This window comes from Bos grunniens, chromosome 6 (genome assembly GCF_055505025.1).
Source record: "Bos grunniens cultivar Pamir isolate PY7600 chromosome 6, Bosgru_T2T1.0, whole genome shotgun sequence".
Lineage (NCBI taxonomy): Eukaryota > Metazoa > Chordata > Mammalia > Artiodactyla > Bovidae > Bos > Bos grunniens.
In genome coordinates, this window is record NC_141170.1 from 81,149,287 (window position 1) to 81,165,104 (window position 15,818).

Consider the following 15,818-nt stretch of genomic DNA (forward strand, 5'->3'; position numbering starts at 1 on the left):
TGTACTAATTCCACTAGGTCATAGTGAGAATCAAATGAATTCACACTCAGGAAAATCCCCGCCCCCACAACACACACATACAAAAGAATCCTGTAACTACTAGCTTAAAAATTATTTTTCAAATCTCAAGTTTAAACATTTATTCTTCTGGAGAAGTCAACACCACACTATGTGGTTTAGATGCCTCTCCTACCCTTACCTGGCTATAGCATTTATTACACTATACTGTGATTATACTGTAGCAGATTCATAACCCTTAAATAGGACAAATGAACACAGAAATGGTCAAAGCAAGTAAAGTTAAACAGATAATATTAATCATGACAGATCACCTTAGTTAAAATTTCTCTAATTCAGATCTGCAGTTTATATCTTTTCTCAGTTTCCATTTTCAATTTTTGCTTTAAATTTTCTCCTCAAATTTAAAAGCCCATTGAATTTGTCAAACAAAAGAAATAACTATTAACCATGAAAATAAAATTCAGGCATATCCATTGGGAAGGTGGGGTGTTAGAGCAGGGAAGTCTATGGCTACAGAACTCAATGACATAACTCACAAAACTCCCCTGTACAGAACTCTTCTCTATCCAGCTTTCTCTTCATGAGAATAATCAGAGGCCATTACAGAGTACTGAGAAGAGTTGCCCATGCTATACAGCAGGTTTTTATTAGTTACCTAGTTTATATAGTATCTCATTTAAAATAACAAAGTTACTTAGCTTTTTCTAAAACCAAAGAGTAATTAAAATAATATGTGTAACAGTATTGTTACTATAGACATTCTTCTCCTAGCAGTGGAAAGATCATGAGTCTTCCACAAATAAGGGAAACATGCATTTTCCTTTTCTAAATCATTCAAGACAAACTAAAACAAAAAACAAAGTGAAGGAAACCACTGGAAGGCAATTTTCCTTGGCAAGCAAGAAAGACTTTAGATCCTAGGGATTAGCATGACAAGGGAGCAAATCAAATAAAGTCCTAGCTATAATAATTAAAGTTCATTAAAGCTTTTTGAAGTCCAAAACAGAAAGGAACTGGCAGAAAAATATAATTTTCATATTATTTCATGGTACTGTTAAAAATCCTTCCAAAGGGAATATATTCTGGCAGCTAAATTAAGCAAACAAGGTTTAATTATGATAATTAATAGCAGCTGAAATTTACTGTAAAAAAGTTATCTATACCTTCTCTATGTGGACTTCTTTCATTTCATGTTGCTCTGTCTCTTTCAAAAGGTTTATTTTGGCATCCTCTAATGCTTTTATTTCTTCTTTTAATTCTGATGCTCGATGAAAATCCTGTAAGGTAATGCAATTTTCCAAAGAGTCTTTTGCCTCAATAAGTTTAACTTTTATTTCGGCCATCTAAGAAAAGATATAAATTGTATAAACACCAAACAAAAACAATTAATACAAAATCTGTAGCAAACTAAACAGCATTATTAACATCTCAACCATCTACAAGTTTAATCAGTCGGGCACATACAGAAAAAGTTGTAGTCTTCCTGAAACAGACTGGAAAATCTTTCAACTCACATAATCTGATAACATCTTGATACTCATAGTTTAATAGTTAATCTATAATTTAACTTTGTGAGAGAAATTTTGAAAATGTACAAGAAATAAAAGACTTGCACACATACATTCTAGTCAAGTATTTCTTTGATTTAGAAGAGTTACCTTAAGCTCTTTCTTTCTTGCATCAGCTGGATCATTATTAACAGCAACAGTAACAATGGGTGCCCGAATCTCTGAGATAATTTCTGTAACCTGATAAATTATAATTCAGAATAAATGTTTTAATATATGCTATACAACAGAAAATGACATTCAACTGTTACACAAAACTCCAAACAGTATCCACAATCTTTTGAAAAATAGAGCAAAACATATAAGCAAAAATGGCACACATTCTATTTCCTACACAATTTTAGAAAAAAATGACCAAACAATACATCTGACTAAAAAACTCTTAATATGGGAAGGTAAATAGGCATATAGACACTGAAGATAAATTCTCTTTCATACAATGCTTAGAAACAGAAAAAAAAATGAAAAAAGCCTGTAATCTTAGGTACCATAAAATTAAAATTTTCTGCCTCTAATCCTCAACTCCCTCTCTTGTTAAGCTACAATGGGAGTGGAACACAAAAATAAGAATACTCGTTAATTCTTCCTTTGGGTGCACGAGGCAGAATGACAGCAAACTAAACACTTTCCTTTCAGACACTAGGCACCGGAGTTGGCAGATTCAGGAAAAAGTTGCATCCCTAATGAAGGTACATTAAACAGGTGCTGTATAACCACTAATTGGCAATGTTGTAGAAGGAATTTATATATTATCTGTATAAGGAAGGGCTGGAAAAGACAACCTTTGAATAACTTGTGATTTACAATTTTATGAAAATCAATGATACAAGTCTGTTTTTTAGAATACCCCAGAGAAAAATAACAGTACTTGAAAATAGTAATATAAATTTTAAAAAATAAAATATTTTATCTAAAAAAAATATACTTATTTTTAAGATACTTATTTATCAAGCACTTTACCAAAAATAAAGATACTTATTTACCAAGCATAAAATGGGAAATGAACCCAAAGTGAAGAGGAACTAAAGAGCCTCTTAATGAGGGTGAAGGAGGAGAGTAAAAAACTGGCTTAAAACTCAATATTAAGAAAAATAAGATCATGGCACCTGGTTCCATCACTTCATGGCTAATAGAAGGGGAAAAGGTGGAAGCAGTGACAGATTTCCTTTTCTTGGTCTCTAAAATCACAGGGGATGATGACTATAGACATGAAATTAGAAGACAACTACTTGGTGGGAAAGCCTTGACAAACCTAGACAGTTTATTAAAAAGCAAAGACATCACTTTGCCAACAAAGGTCCATATAGCTGAAGCTATGGTTTTTCCAGTAGTCATGTGCGGATGTAAGAGCTGGACAATAAAGATGCCAGAGAGCCGAAGAATTGATGCTTTCAAACTGTGGTGCTGGAGAAGACTCTTGAGAGTCCTTGGAAATCAAAATCAAACCAGTCCATCTTAAAGGAAATCAACCCTGAATACTCTTTGGAAGGACCGATACTGAAGCAGAAACTCCAAAACTTTGGCCACCTGATGTGAACAGCCAACTCACTGGAAAAGACGCTGATGCTGGGAAAGATAGAAGACAGAAGAGGGCGACAGAGGATGAGATGGTTGGATGCATCACCGATTCAATGGACATGAATTTGGGCAAACTCTGGGAGATGGTGAGGGACAGGGAAGCCTGGTGTGCTGCATGCAGTCCATGGGGTCACTAAGAGTCGGAAACAACTTGGCAACTGAACAACAACAAATGTATAAATTCAGCTGGCTCTCAAACCTAGCAACCAATGCCTATGCCACGCCTTCCCTAAACTGCTCCATTTCAAACTGAATCAACACAATGACAGGCACAGTAAGAGAAGAAAAGAAATATTTTTTAAAACGTGTGTGTGAAAGGGACTGGGTTTTAAGAAGTTCAAAAGCTTCACAGAGACAAAACTAAAACAAAAGCAATTAAAGACAAATAAAGCCAAAAGCACTGAAAACACAATTAACACTCAATGCTATTGACCAAAATCTTTTATTTCTATCACCAATGAAGAAAATTACTTACAATTTGTATTCTTTTATTATCATCTATAATGATGTGGAGCAGTCTCTCAACAAGAAAAGAAATTAGGGATATTGGGGTGGTAGGTAGAGTAAGAATCTCCTGTAAGATACCCAGTAGTCGTTTCCTAAATTCAAGAAGAATTATTTTAATTTCAATACAAAAAGAGAAACACATTATATTTCAACCTATTCTGCAGACTTAACTTGTCTTAATTCTTTTTTATATTTATCTTTAGGTACAAAAATATATGTATAGACTTTAAGCCAAAATTCACATTCTGAAAAAAAAAATTTATAAATGACCCTAATAATCTTTCATAAATCAACATGATGAAATGACAAAATACCATGTGATTCAAATAATTTATACCATATTTATTATAAAGAGGACTAATAATACTAACAGAAAATTTTAAGCAAAAACCTGCAACTTTATTGTTTATTCTGATGAAACTGAATTAGAAACTCTTATTTCCATATACATATAACAGAGAAGAGAAACAGAGACAGTACATATTTTCGTTTATATACTCCATATATGTATTATATATACAAGAGGAAAGAAAAAACTTCATATAATATTTTAGAGACCTAGGTTAAATACATTTAATCATATGGTAATATGACTGTATTTTAACAAAGACTATTAGGAGAGCAAATTAGAACAAGAGTTAACATTTAAATGTACCTTCCTCCTTCTTCATTGGTATCCAAAGACTTGATAATTAGAATTAATTGTTGACCTATGAATTCTTTTGTCATCAAATTGCCAATATAGGAAAAATCACCTCTCTGTTCTTCAGTAACAACTGGAATGCTTTGAATATAACTAAAACAAGCACAATAAAATGTAGAATTTGTTACAAAACATTTAACAGCTCCCCATTAAGTGAGAAAAGGATCATTTTATACCCTTATCAGTCCCAAGATCTATATATGGACATTTTATACCATGTGATACTAATGTGATTTAGAAACTAAATTCTGTGTTATTGTCATGAACTTTCATGAACTTACTGGCTTGATTCAAAAGACCCTGGAAATATATTTTCATTAAAAATACATTTCCTATGGGAAATTTTCAAAAGGTACATATTTATATCTCTTAATATAACTAATGATTTCAATGTCACTAGTATTCTCAATTAGAAAGTTCTAAATCTCTTCTTCAAAAATACAATTATTCAGAAAGAGCCTGTCTTCCCTCATCATCCTTAATCATTATTTTGTTTAAAAGAATAATAGTATAAATAAAAATTATGTTGTTACCCATGAACACAATGACCTTTTAAAAAAACTGGAAAAAAACTTCATGAATTTGTATTACCTTGCCTGAGGGCCTTCCTGGTGGTTCAGATGGTAAAGAATCTGCCTATAATGCAGGAGACCTGGGTTGGATCCCTGGGTCAGGAATATCCCCTAGAGAGGGAAATGGCTATCCATTCCAGTATTCTTGACTGGAGAATTCCATGGACAGAGGAGCCTGGTGGGCTACAGTCCTTGCTTAGGGTCCTATTAACCACTATACTGTTCTTATTCTAGTATAATTGCTACCAAGCAAGCACTGTCAACCACACTTTTAGTGTGTGTGTGTGTGTGTGTGTGTGTGTGTGTGTGTGTGTGTGTGTGTGTGTCTCTCTCTCTTATTCTAGTATAATTGCTACCAAGCAAGCACTGTCAACCACACTTTTAGTGTGTGTGTGTGTGTGTGTGTGTGTGTGTGTGTGTGTGTGTCTCTCTCTCTTATTCTAGTATAATTGCTACCAAGCAAGCACTGTCAACCACACTTTTAGTGTGTGTGTGTGTGTGTGTGTGTGTGTGTGTGTGTGTGTCTCTCTCTCTTATTCTAGTATAATTGCTACCAAGCAAGCACTGTCAACCACACTTTTAGTGTGTGTGTGTGTGTGTGTGTGTGTGTGTGTGTGTGTGTGTCTCTCTCTCTTATTCTAGTATAATTGCTACCAAGCAAGCACTGTCAACCACACTTTTAGTGTGTGTGTGTGTGTGTGTGTGTGTGTGTGTGTGTGTGTCTCTCTCTCTCTCTTATTCTAGTATAATTGCTACCAAGCAAGCACTGTCAACCACACTTTTAGTGTGTGTGTGTGTGTGTGTGTGTGTGTGTGTGTGTGTGTGTCTCTCTCTCTCTCTCTCTCTCTCTCTCTCTGACTCTTTGTGACCCTATGGACTGTAGCCTGCCAGGTTCCTCTGTATACGGGATTATCCCAGCAAGAATACTGGAGTAGTGGGTTGCCATTTCCTCCTCCAGGGACTTCCTGACCCAGGGATTAAATGTGCATCTCCTGCGGCTTCTGCATTAGCAGGCAGATTCTTAACCACTGAGCCACCAGGGAATGAATCCCTTTAATTTTTTACTATCACTGCCTAAATTAGTCATTTACAACCCGCACCTAGGTAACATTCAAGAGCTTACCAGAAGTTCTTTTTTTCCTGTGGGACAAAAAAAGCTATTTAAAAGCAAAATAAAGAAAGAGTTTAAATAGATTATGAGTTTAAACTTACACAACTAGGTGCCATTAGGTTGGAATTTATGAAATGACTCATTAGAAAAGACCCTGATGCTGGGAAAGACTGAAGGCAGGAGAAGGGGACGAAAGAAGACAATAGTTGGATGGCATCACGGACTCTGTGGACCTGAGTTTGAGCAAGTGCCAGAAGATGGTGAAGGACGGGAAGCCTGGTGGGCTGCAGCTCATTAGGCCACAAAGAGTCAGAAACAACTGAACAACAACAATGTAGATGAAAAATGTGTCATTTTAAACTGTCAACAAAAATCAAGTTACAGATACTGCAGAATTCTGTATGACAAATAAATGAAATGACTCATAAAATTATAGCCAAGAGTAAATAAAAGCTCATCAATCCACAGCAATGATATTAGGAACTTCAAACCTATCAGCCACCTTTTGGAATCTGGCAGGAAACTAAGCAACAGCTACAAAACTGATAATTATAAAAATCTATAAATCAGTAGAGTTGCTGAAAAACCTTCACTCAACTTTGGACCCCTCCTTACTTTTTCATCATAGCATTAAGATTTTGGGTATCTTCAAAAATAAATTTAGAGTAGTTATTTCATTAGTAATTACAAATCCTAAACTGCATAAATAGAACTTAAAATGGACCCAGCGCTTTTAATTACCATGAAATCATCTATTCTCAATCATTTTTACAAGTAATCATTGTAATGAAGAGACCACTCAAGAAAGTCTTTTCTAAAACTAAGAATTTATATTTAAGCTTTCTAAAAACTGTATGTGTCCCTTTTCCTTACTCAAATTTAATAAGCCTCATTTAACAGCCCCAATCTCTCTTTATGTGAACACCTCAATTAACAGGAAATTGTTTCCTATTAGCATTCAGAGTCACTGACTCTTCCTGTTAGAAAATGTTACAAAATGCCTGAAAATTTGAGATCAAGAAACAACTTTTCCATTTCATTTTGCTTCTGTTCCTGAGAAAACTATTCCTATCTAATGACATTGCTCCAAAAAAGAAAATCATCCTGTTTAAGTATTATTTCAATAATTAAATATAATCTTTAAATCTTTTCATAAGTGAAAAAAACAAGTTGATTCAAGTAAATTAATTAAAAACTTACAAAGCGACAAAGGATATATAAAAATCACTGATCTCTCAAAGTCAGAAGAACTGAACTCTTCACAAGAATTAATCTGTGAAGCAGTCTTTGAGATGTTTTCTCTGTTATTTAAATATTTAACATATCCTCATACTTTCTTGTATTTTCTCAATCTATGAGCATTTATTACTTTTATGTAAACATGTGTTATTTAACACTGCATTAAAAACACTCCTTTTGGCCCTTTGCTGTTCACCTGAGCTATCACAACATAATTAATCGGCTGTTTGTTGTTGTTCAGTTGTTCAGTTGTGTCCGACTCTTTGCAACCCCATGGACTGCAGCACACCAGGCTTGCCCTGTCCTTCACCATCCATATCCCAATACAAAATAAAAAGTTAAAAAAAAAATCATTTCTTTTTGGAACATTTCAACATGGCCCAAACTGCATTATAATGAATATTCCAATTAAAGCCTGAAGTAATTACCATTAAAACTCTAAGCAGATTCCCACGTTTCTCATGTTACTATGAGTTCAAGCTCTAAGTCTTCATATTGGCTCATATTTAAGATATTTTTAAGTTCAATGTTTTGCATACAAAATTCAAACACATTCTTAGCTTTGCTCTCTAACTTCTATGTGGAGCCACTATAAGCAAAAGCTTTCCTGGTGGCTCAAATGGTAAAGAATCTGCCTGCAATGTGGAAGACCTGGGTTCGATCCCTGGGTCTAGAAGATCCCCTGGAGAAGGGAATGGCTACCTACTCCAGTATTCTGGCCTAGAGAATTCCATGGACAGAGGAGCCTGGTGGGTTCCAGTTCATGGGGTTGTAAAGAGTCAGATAGGACTGAATGACTAACACTTTCACTTTCATAAGCAAAAGCATAATTCTATATTCCCCCCAAAAAAGAATTCACACCCATAATTCATACTGTATGAAAAGCTTTTTTAAAAAATGCATCAAAACCAGGACTTCCTGGTGGTCCAGTGGTTAAGACTCTCTGCTTCCACTGAAGGGGGCACAGGTCCACTCCCTGGTTGGAGTGGATCCAACCAGATCCCCACAAGGTGCAGTCAAAAAAAAAAAAAAAAAAAGGGAACCAAAATCATGAAGTTAAAAAATCTACACACCAATATTCATTAAAAAAATATATATATATAACCTTTGGCCCAGCAATTCCACCTCTTGGAATCAACTCTACAAAATCCCAAACAAACATAAAAATGTAAAGAAAGTTTAAGACACCTTTATCAGTGAAAACTGAGAACATCCTAAATGTCCATCAACCATCAAGAGAAGAGCAAATTAAATATTACCACCATACTATGAAGTGACATGCTGTTAAAACTGTGATAGATTTGCATCTACCAATATATAATGATCTCATGTATCAGTAGTTGAAAAAAAAGCAAAGATACGTATAGTCTGTGTTATAGTGTTAAAATTATGCATTTAATGTGTGTCTCTAAATGCAGAGAAAGAGGGTTTGGAATTGTATGCCCCAAACTGTTTAGATATCAACTCTATGGAGATTGAGGAATTAGGAGATAAGAGGAAACATATTTATTCTATGTACTTCTGTATTTGAATTTTTGACAATGCATTCATGTTTTACTTATACAAGTTTACTTGTATAATTGTAAAGTGATCTAAGTAGAAATCAGGATAATTCAAATAAATAAAAGATATTTTGAAAAAACTTTCTAACAAACAAAAAGCCAAACAGTGACAATTTTAATAAATACTAAAACAGGCCACAGGGATCCACCCAGTCAATTGGAAAACTATTGCTTGCCCATGCACCATATCCAGCCTGTTTCTTGTTTTTGTACAGCGTGAAAGCTAAGATTTTTACATCTTTATATGACATACATATAAATACATAAGTAAAAATATGTACATGTGAAAATTACATGAAATTCAAATTTTAGTGTCCATAAAAGTTAATGAAAGTTTTATCAGAAAACAGCCAGATCTATTCATAACATATTTTGTGGCTGCTTTTGCAGAGTCACAGCAAATTGAGTCACTGTGAGAGAGACAGTCTGGCCCACAGAAATATTTACTAAATATATTTACTACCTGGCAGTTAGAAAAGGTTTGCCAACAAATTTCAAAAGGGAGTACACCATTGTCAACCTTACAAAAAGTGTTCATCATCACGTCTGAACAATTTTAAGAAAATGTCCCAAAACATACTGACTTTGGTCTTTTAGTATACTGAGCAGCACAGGATATTCTCTAGAGTTTCAGTGTGCATACCTATTTTTCCTTGTCTGTCAAAAAAACTGGATTTTAACTTATTCTTAATCAAGCATGGCTCTGAGGGAGGGGGCTGGAAAGTTAACACACAACAACACAAGTACAACACAAGCACAGTCCAAACCGAAGGAAAACTTTTACCTCAGTAAATACTCTGCATATACTACAGGCTCTGGCAAAATCTGCTCTAAAAATTCTTCACCTTCTTCTCCTTTTGATTTCAAATGTTCACAAAGGACACGCCAATACAAAGCAAATTCAGGAGTTAATGTATCTGCTGGAATCAATTTCCTTCATTTAAAAAGCAAAGAATAAGATATCTTAATATCCAGTGAATATTTGAACACAAAAAAAATTTGAACCGAGTAGAAAACTGGGAATAAGCAGCTTTGATTTATAACCACCACCTCTTTAATTGCAAAGTCATTAATTTATCCACACAAAAAAGAATGAAGATAGTTAGACAAAAAGGAAAAAGAAAGACTCAAATAAGCAAACATAATAGGGATGCATGCTGTTGGACTTTTCATGGTAGGCCTAATGCAAACATAAAAGTAATAAAACAAAACAAAAAATGGAAAGTAGTCTAAGTGGTGAGTTCTTATATAATGAGGAAAAAAAGGGAAAAAAGACATTCACCAGAGCAAAGAAAACCTAAGAGGTCTCAGTAAAAGATGCCGATACAATCTTAAGTAATGGTAAAAGGGACTACTTTTAAGTACAGAAGTTCATCAATTATCATATTTCAAATAATGAGAACTTTATATACCTGCCGTCATTATTTTTACAGATTTCTGCCAGTTCATTAAGAGGAGTCATGGAAAACAAGGCATTGAGAACAGAGACTGCTACTTCAGAAGAATTTTCCACATCCAATCGATGAAGCAACTCTAATATATTTCCTTCAGTAAAACGTAACCAGCCTTGGAGAAGATGCTTCTGCATTGCTTGTTTCACAGCATCTGTTAAGTCATTGGAAACATAGGTGAACCAAGTTCCCCTCTAGCTTCCATCTCCTATATTTTTTGTGCTTTAATTAATTTTTATCAGATCAATGTTAACATTTAAGTCGATATTTACTACAAAAGTGAAACCAGACAGAGACAAAACAAAGCGTACTAAAGAAAAAATTAAAAGAATGATATCACAAGTCACTATGATCCTCATTTTCAAGTGAAAATGGAAAAGATCAGAACCAAATATATAACCACTACCACAGCCTAATATTTGTGCATTCCTTCTTTCATTGAGTTCATTGGGCTTCAGATGTTAGACTATATATAATACCTATTATTTCACTTGTTGCCTGACTTCATGTATTATACAACTGATATTTGCAGTAGTGAATCATACAGGCAATATCACTGAAAAACCTTATTCTTAGTTTTTAAAGTCATCCTAGTTATTAGTCCTTCAAACTCAGGTTTTCTTGCTGTGGCAAAAATAAGCCATTGGAGACTTCTCATGGGGTTTGGAAATTTAAAATATATCATTCCTCGTATCACTGCGGTAAGTCAGTTCTCCAATTGTAAAAGAGAAAAGGTGGGAAACAGGGAAGTTACATTGGTCTGACCATTTCTACTTGTTTTAGATGTACAGAACACATTCATAGCAGGATATACACAAAAGGGATAAGATAGCATTTTTTTTTTAAGAGAGAGGGCTGAAAAAGAGATTCTGCCCTACTGCTGACGTAGGTTATTTTTACAGCCTTAAACTCTAGTTTCTCCATACACCAAACACAGAAAAAAACAAACTGAGCTACTTCTAAGAACCAAGATCTTGAAAAATGTCTTCTATACAATACACCTAGATAAACTTTGACAGGCTGTGGAAATGATAGATTTACCTGATCTAATTTATTAATAGGACACTCTTTCCTAAACCTTTTAGTTTGACCTCAAAATCTACTAAAGTTTTATGTATAAAGATGTTTAAATTACCTGATCGGTCATTGAGACCTTGTTGAAGGAGCATTACTCTCTGAGCAATGGACAGAGCTCTCATGTGAACCTTTTCAGCTAAAACCTTTAAGAGACAGTAAAAAATGGCCATTAAACTCAATATAATTTATGCATTTTATAACTAGTAATATCTCCTTCACCTAAGAAAATTATCTACAATCTCCAAAAAAATTAATACCCGGCCACACAATAATGCGATAGGATTCTACCTAAATTATTTATACTCTGTCCATAAAAATCTCAATTGAAGAAATTGTTACATGCCAAATATTTTTCAAAGGTATTTTAAGATTATGGCTTCTTGTCTTTTTAAGAACAGGTCTACACAAGACACTGGACTTATTTACCTGATAAGCCAGCTTTCTGACAGTTTCTTTCACATCCTTGGTGCGCCCAACAATTTTTGGCAAAGTCTTTGCTGATGGCGCAATACATGATAACACTGCCCGCCTAACTTCTGGATTTGAATCATTTTCAATCAAAGTAGCATATGCTAAAAATAGAGTAATAATTTTAGTACAGCAACAAAACATTTACTTAGCCATAGTCATAAGATAGCCCGTATTTCATAATCTTTATAATGATAAAAATACTATATTTTAGTCTTACACATTTAATTTTAGCTGAAGATTCTTTTCTGCCAACATCCCTTGAAAAGGACAGAATGAGAAAGCAGTCAATACACTGGGCATAAAGGCTAAAACCGAAAACAAATAATCCTAAAAACCATGAAAAATCCATCATTCAGATTATGTCTTTGCTACTCAAGATTTAGAAAAAAGTCTAAGCTGGAAGGCAGTTTATTTTAAACTAATATGGCTTTTATAAATAGGTCATTGTTTTAATTTTTAATAAACCTAAAAAGAGAGAACTTCTAGTTTTGCTGAACAAAATTCATTTCCTGTATTTAAATACTTACCTCTAGATTTTCCTCAGCTTTATCATCAAGTATATGTTAACTATTAAACATACATATTTTACACATTATTATGTCCTTCATTTAATACCAAAAAATAGCAACTACCACGAGTTATTAAAATTATAAAGATAGTAACAGAGACAAAGAGAAAAACAAATCAGAAGAGTTCCCAAAAGAAGCCTAGTCATACATAAAAAAGTGGAATACGACTCTCTTTACAAGCCAAGGTAAAGAAAGATTTCTTAAATAAAATAAAGTACAAACCATAAGAGATTGGTAATTTTGACATTAGGAATTTTTCCAACAAAAGACATAGTGAAGTGGTGAAATAATCCATCTAAAGTAGGAAGATCTACAATCCATATAACCCAATGGTTTCCCTTCAGAATATATAAAGAACTCCAATTAATAAGATAAGTCAATAGAAAAATGAGCAGAACACATTAACAGGCATTACACAGAAGAAATAAAATTGGTTGCTAAATATTGAAAAGATGCATAACAACGACATGATACATATAATCAGATAAACAGAAATTTAAAAATATGACAATACCAAACATTGGAAAGGATAGGGCTCAATGAACACTTTTATAGTTATTGGAAATATAAATTGATAAACTGTTTTGTAGAATACCTGCACCTTATCCAATAAAGCTCATGACATATACCAACAAGTCAACCCTTAGGTATACATCCCAGAAAAATTGTGCACCAGAACCCATGTATAAAAAAGTTCATAGCAACAACACTGTATTTTAACAGGGGAAAAAAATGCAAACAACTAAAAGGTCCATCAATATCAGAAACAATTGTCTTATACTCATACAGCAGAATGTTATAAGTCAGCAAATAAATATATCAACATGGATGAATGTTAGAAATAATGTTGAGAGCACAGAAATATATAGTATGATTCATAAAACATACAAAATGATAGAAAAACTTCACATTATTTAGAGGTATATACATGTGGTTGGGCTTCCCAGGTGGTAGTAAAGAATCTGTCTGCCAACACAGGAGATGATCCCTGGGTCAGGAGATGATCCCTGGGTCAGGAGATCCCCTGGAGGAGGAAATGACAACCCACTCCAGAATTCCTGCCTGAAAAATCCCATGGACAGAGGAGCCTGGTGGGCTACAGTCCATGGGGTCTCAAAGAGTCAGACACTACTGAGTGACTGAGAACACACACACGTGTATAACTGTTCAAACAAACAAAAGGCAAGAGAATAATTAAACAAAAATTCAAAATAATCATTAATTCAGAGGGAGAGTGACAGAACTGGAGTGGACCTAAGATAAGCTTCAAAGGTACTGATGATATTTTTTCTTTTTTTTTTAAGTTGGATGGTGGCTACTTGAGTTTAAGATGTTTCTTAATATATGTTTCAAAATCATATTATATATGTGTACATATATATGAACTATACTCTTCCATAATACGTCATAATAAGAAAATTCATCTGCTGAGAATTTAACAAAATCAACGAAACTGAAAAAGGATTTAGGGAGCTATACATACCATTAACCACTGGGCATTCATCATCTTTGGGATCCTGAAGGCGTGAAAGAGCAAGAACTGCCTGTATCCTTACATTTGGAACTTTATCTTTCAATCTAATAAGCATGGCTTCATTAATTTTATCAAACAAATCATCATCAATTTGGGCATTTTCTGGCATATTTCCCAAGAGCTTGTTTATGAGCTGGCACGCTCTAAATCTAACTGCATTGCTGTTTGCTTCATGAGACTAAAACAGAAACAAATCAAAATTTATTCCAAGTCACATACCATTATTAACTTGCAAAAAAACCTTGATCCATAGGCATACTAAATACACATTCCATACCACAAAGACTCAAAATATACATAGTCTAAAGCATTCACTAAATTACAAAAGCATATTCATTCCTCTTTGTAGGAACTCTCACTTCGAAAATAGAGAACCCATTTAAAACAAATGTTTATAAGAATTGGCTTAGAATGGTCATTAAAAATTTAATGCAGAGCTATTTTTAAAAGTCCACATTTTAATCTTAACGACAGCTCTAATATTTCCTTTACATTTCTCAATTATCAGATATTTCATTCCCTAAGATGCACAAACTCCTATGGCCCTTTTAAAATAGCAAAATTTTCTATACTATTCTCCTGAAATTCTAGTTTTCCTATACCTTTAATAGAAAAGTAAGCAAATAATTTAAAATGCCACCATCCTCCTCCTCCTCTTCATCATTTTCCATATCTGATTGGTGAAATGAAGTAACAAACTTTGCGGCAAATTCTATTACTCTTTCCACAGCTGGTTCTCGTTTATAGACCACCATAGCATATTTAAGGTAATGAACAAACTCCTCATGAAAATCTGTTTTGTCATCCACCTGAAAGAGAAAAGAAACTGCATGGATTAAATCCTTTTTTCTCAACATTACTCTAAAACGCTGAAAACAACAGCCCTACCACAAACTAAAATCATTATTTAGTAAACTCTCACTTATCCAAACCATCGAAATAAATCTGCACAAATCTCTCTCTAGAGAAATGTACTTCTCCCAGGAAGAAAACAAACGTGAATTTTCACAGTGAAAAGAATTCTTCCGATATTTTTTTCAACACTCTTTAATTCTCCATATGATGCCTTGGTACCAGTTTAGTAAAAATCTGCTTCTTTATGAACAATCCAAAATCAATAACAGCGTCTGCATTTTACCAAATTACCTTTAATGTGCGTGGGCGAGTAGTCGCTGCAGTTGCGTCTGACTCTTTGCGACCCTATGGACTGTAGCCTGCCAAGTTCCGCTGTCCATGGAATTCTCCAGGCCAAGAATGCCATGCCCTCCTCCAGGGGATCTTCCCGACTCAGGGATCGAACCCGCGTCTCCTGAGGCTCCTGAACTGCAGGCGGATTCTTTACCGCTGAGCCACAGGGGAAGCCCATTACCCTTAATATTACACAGCAATCCCTTTCCGATAACAACTTTCACATCCTGTCTCATATCCTCAAGCCCTATTATACTGACATAATTTTTCTAGCACCTCAAGATAATTTATTTTCCAGAAATCCATTGTCCTATTCGTCTCAAGGCTTCATTCAAAAGGAAGCAAACAGTATTTACGTGACTAGGAAGAGTCTGGTGCTAACAATTAATTTGCTAATTGGTGATTTGATGCAATTTCATTGTGGCGCGAGGTTTAAGTAATTAGATGTGGGCGGTGACCAGAAGGACAACAACCGTTGAGCCACCGCGTTCAGGACCCAGGATGCAGCCCTACACTAGGTCGCCCCGGTGCGCGAAAACATTTCTCTTAGATTCGCCGCCAGAGAATTAACGGTCCACGCCGTAGGCCTCTTCGAACCGGGTCTGAAAGGTTGAAGAGCCTAGAGTCGTGACGAGATTTGTCGGGAGGGTAGCGGGAAGCCCCTGGG

At 34.6% G+C, this 15,818-nt stretch overlaps 1 protein-coding gene across 1 annotated transcript in view; it reads right to left on the minus strand.

Annotated features, from left to right (window-relative positions):
* Positions 1-15,818, minus strand: part of NCAPG (non-SMC condensin I complex subunit G) — a 47,176-nt gene that overhangs the window by 30,907 nt on the left and 451 nt on the right. Inside the window, exons 2-11 of the mRNA XM_086406365.1 lie at positions 14,566-14,772; positions 13,913-14,141; positions 11,816-11,961; positions 11,448-11,532; positions 10,274-10,466; positions 9,646-9,795; positions 4,330-4,470; positions 3,643-3,766; positions 1,680-1,769; positions 1,185-1,364 (exon numbers count right to left, since the gene is read on the minus strand). Of these exons, the coding sequence (XP_086262491.1) occupies positions 1,185-1,364; positions 1,680-1,769; positions 3,643-3,766; positions 4,330-4,470; positions 9,646-9,795; positions 10,274-10,466; positions 11,448-11,532; positions 11,816-11,961; positions 13,913-14,141; positions 14,566-14,772 (1,545 nt within the window). The remainder of the gene's footprint in view (positions 1-1,184; positions 1,365-1,679; positions 1,770-3,642; positions 3,767-4,329; positions 4,471-9,645; positions 9,796-10,273; positions 10,467-11,447; positions 11,533-11,815; positions 11,962-13,912; positions 14,142-14,565; positions 14,773-15,818) is intronic.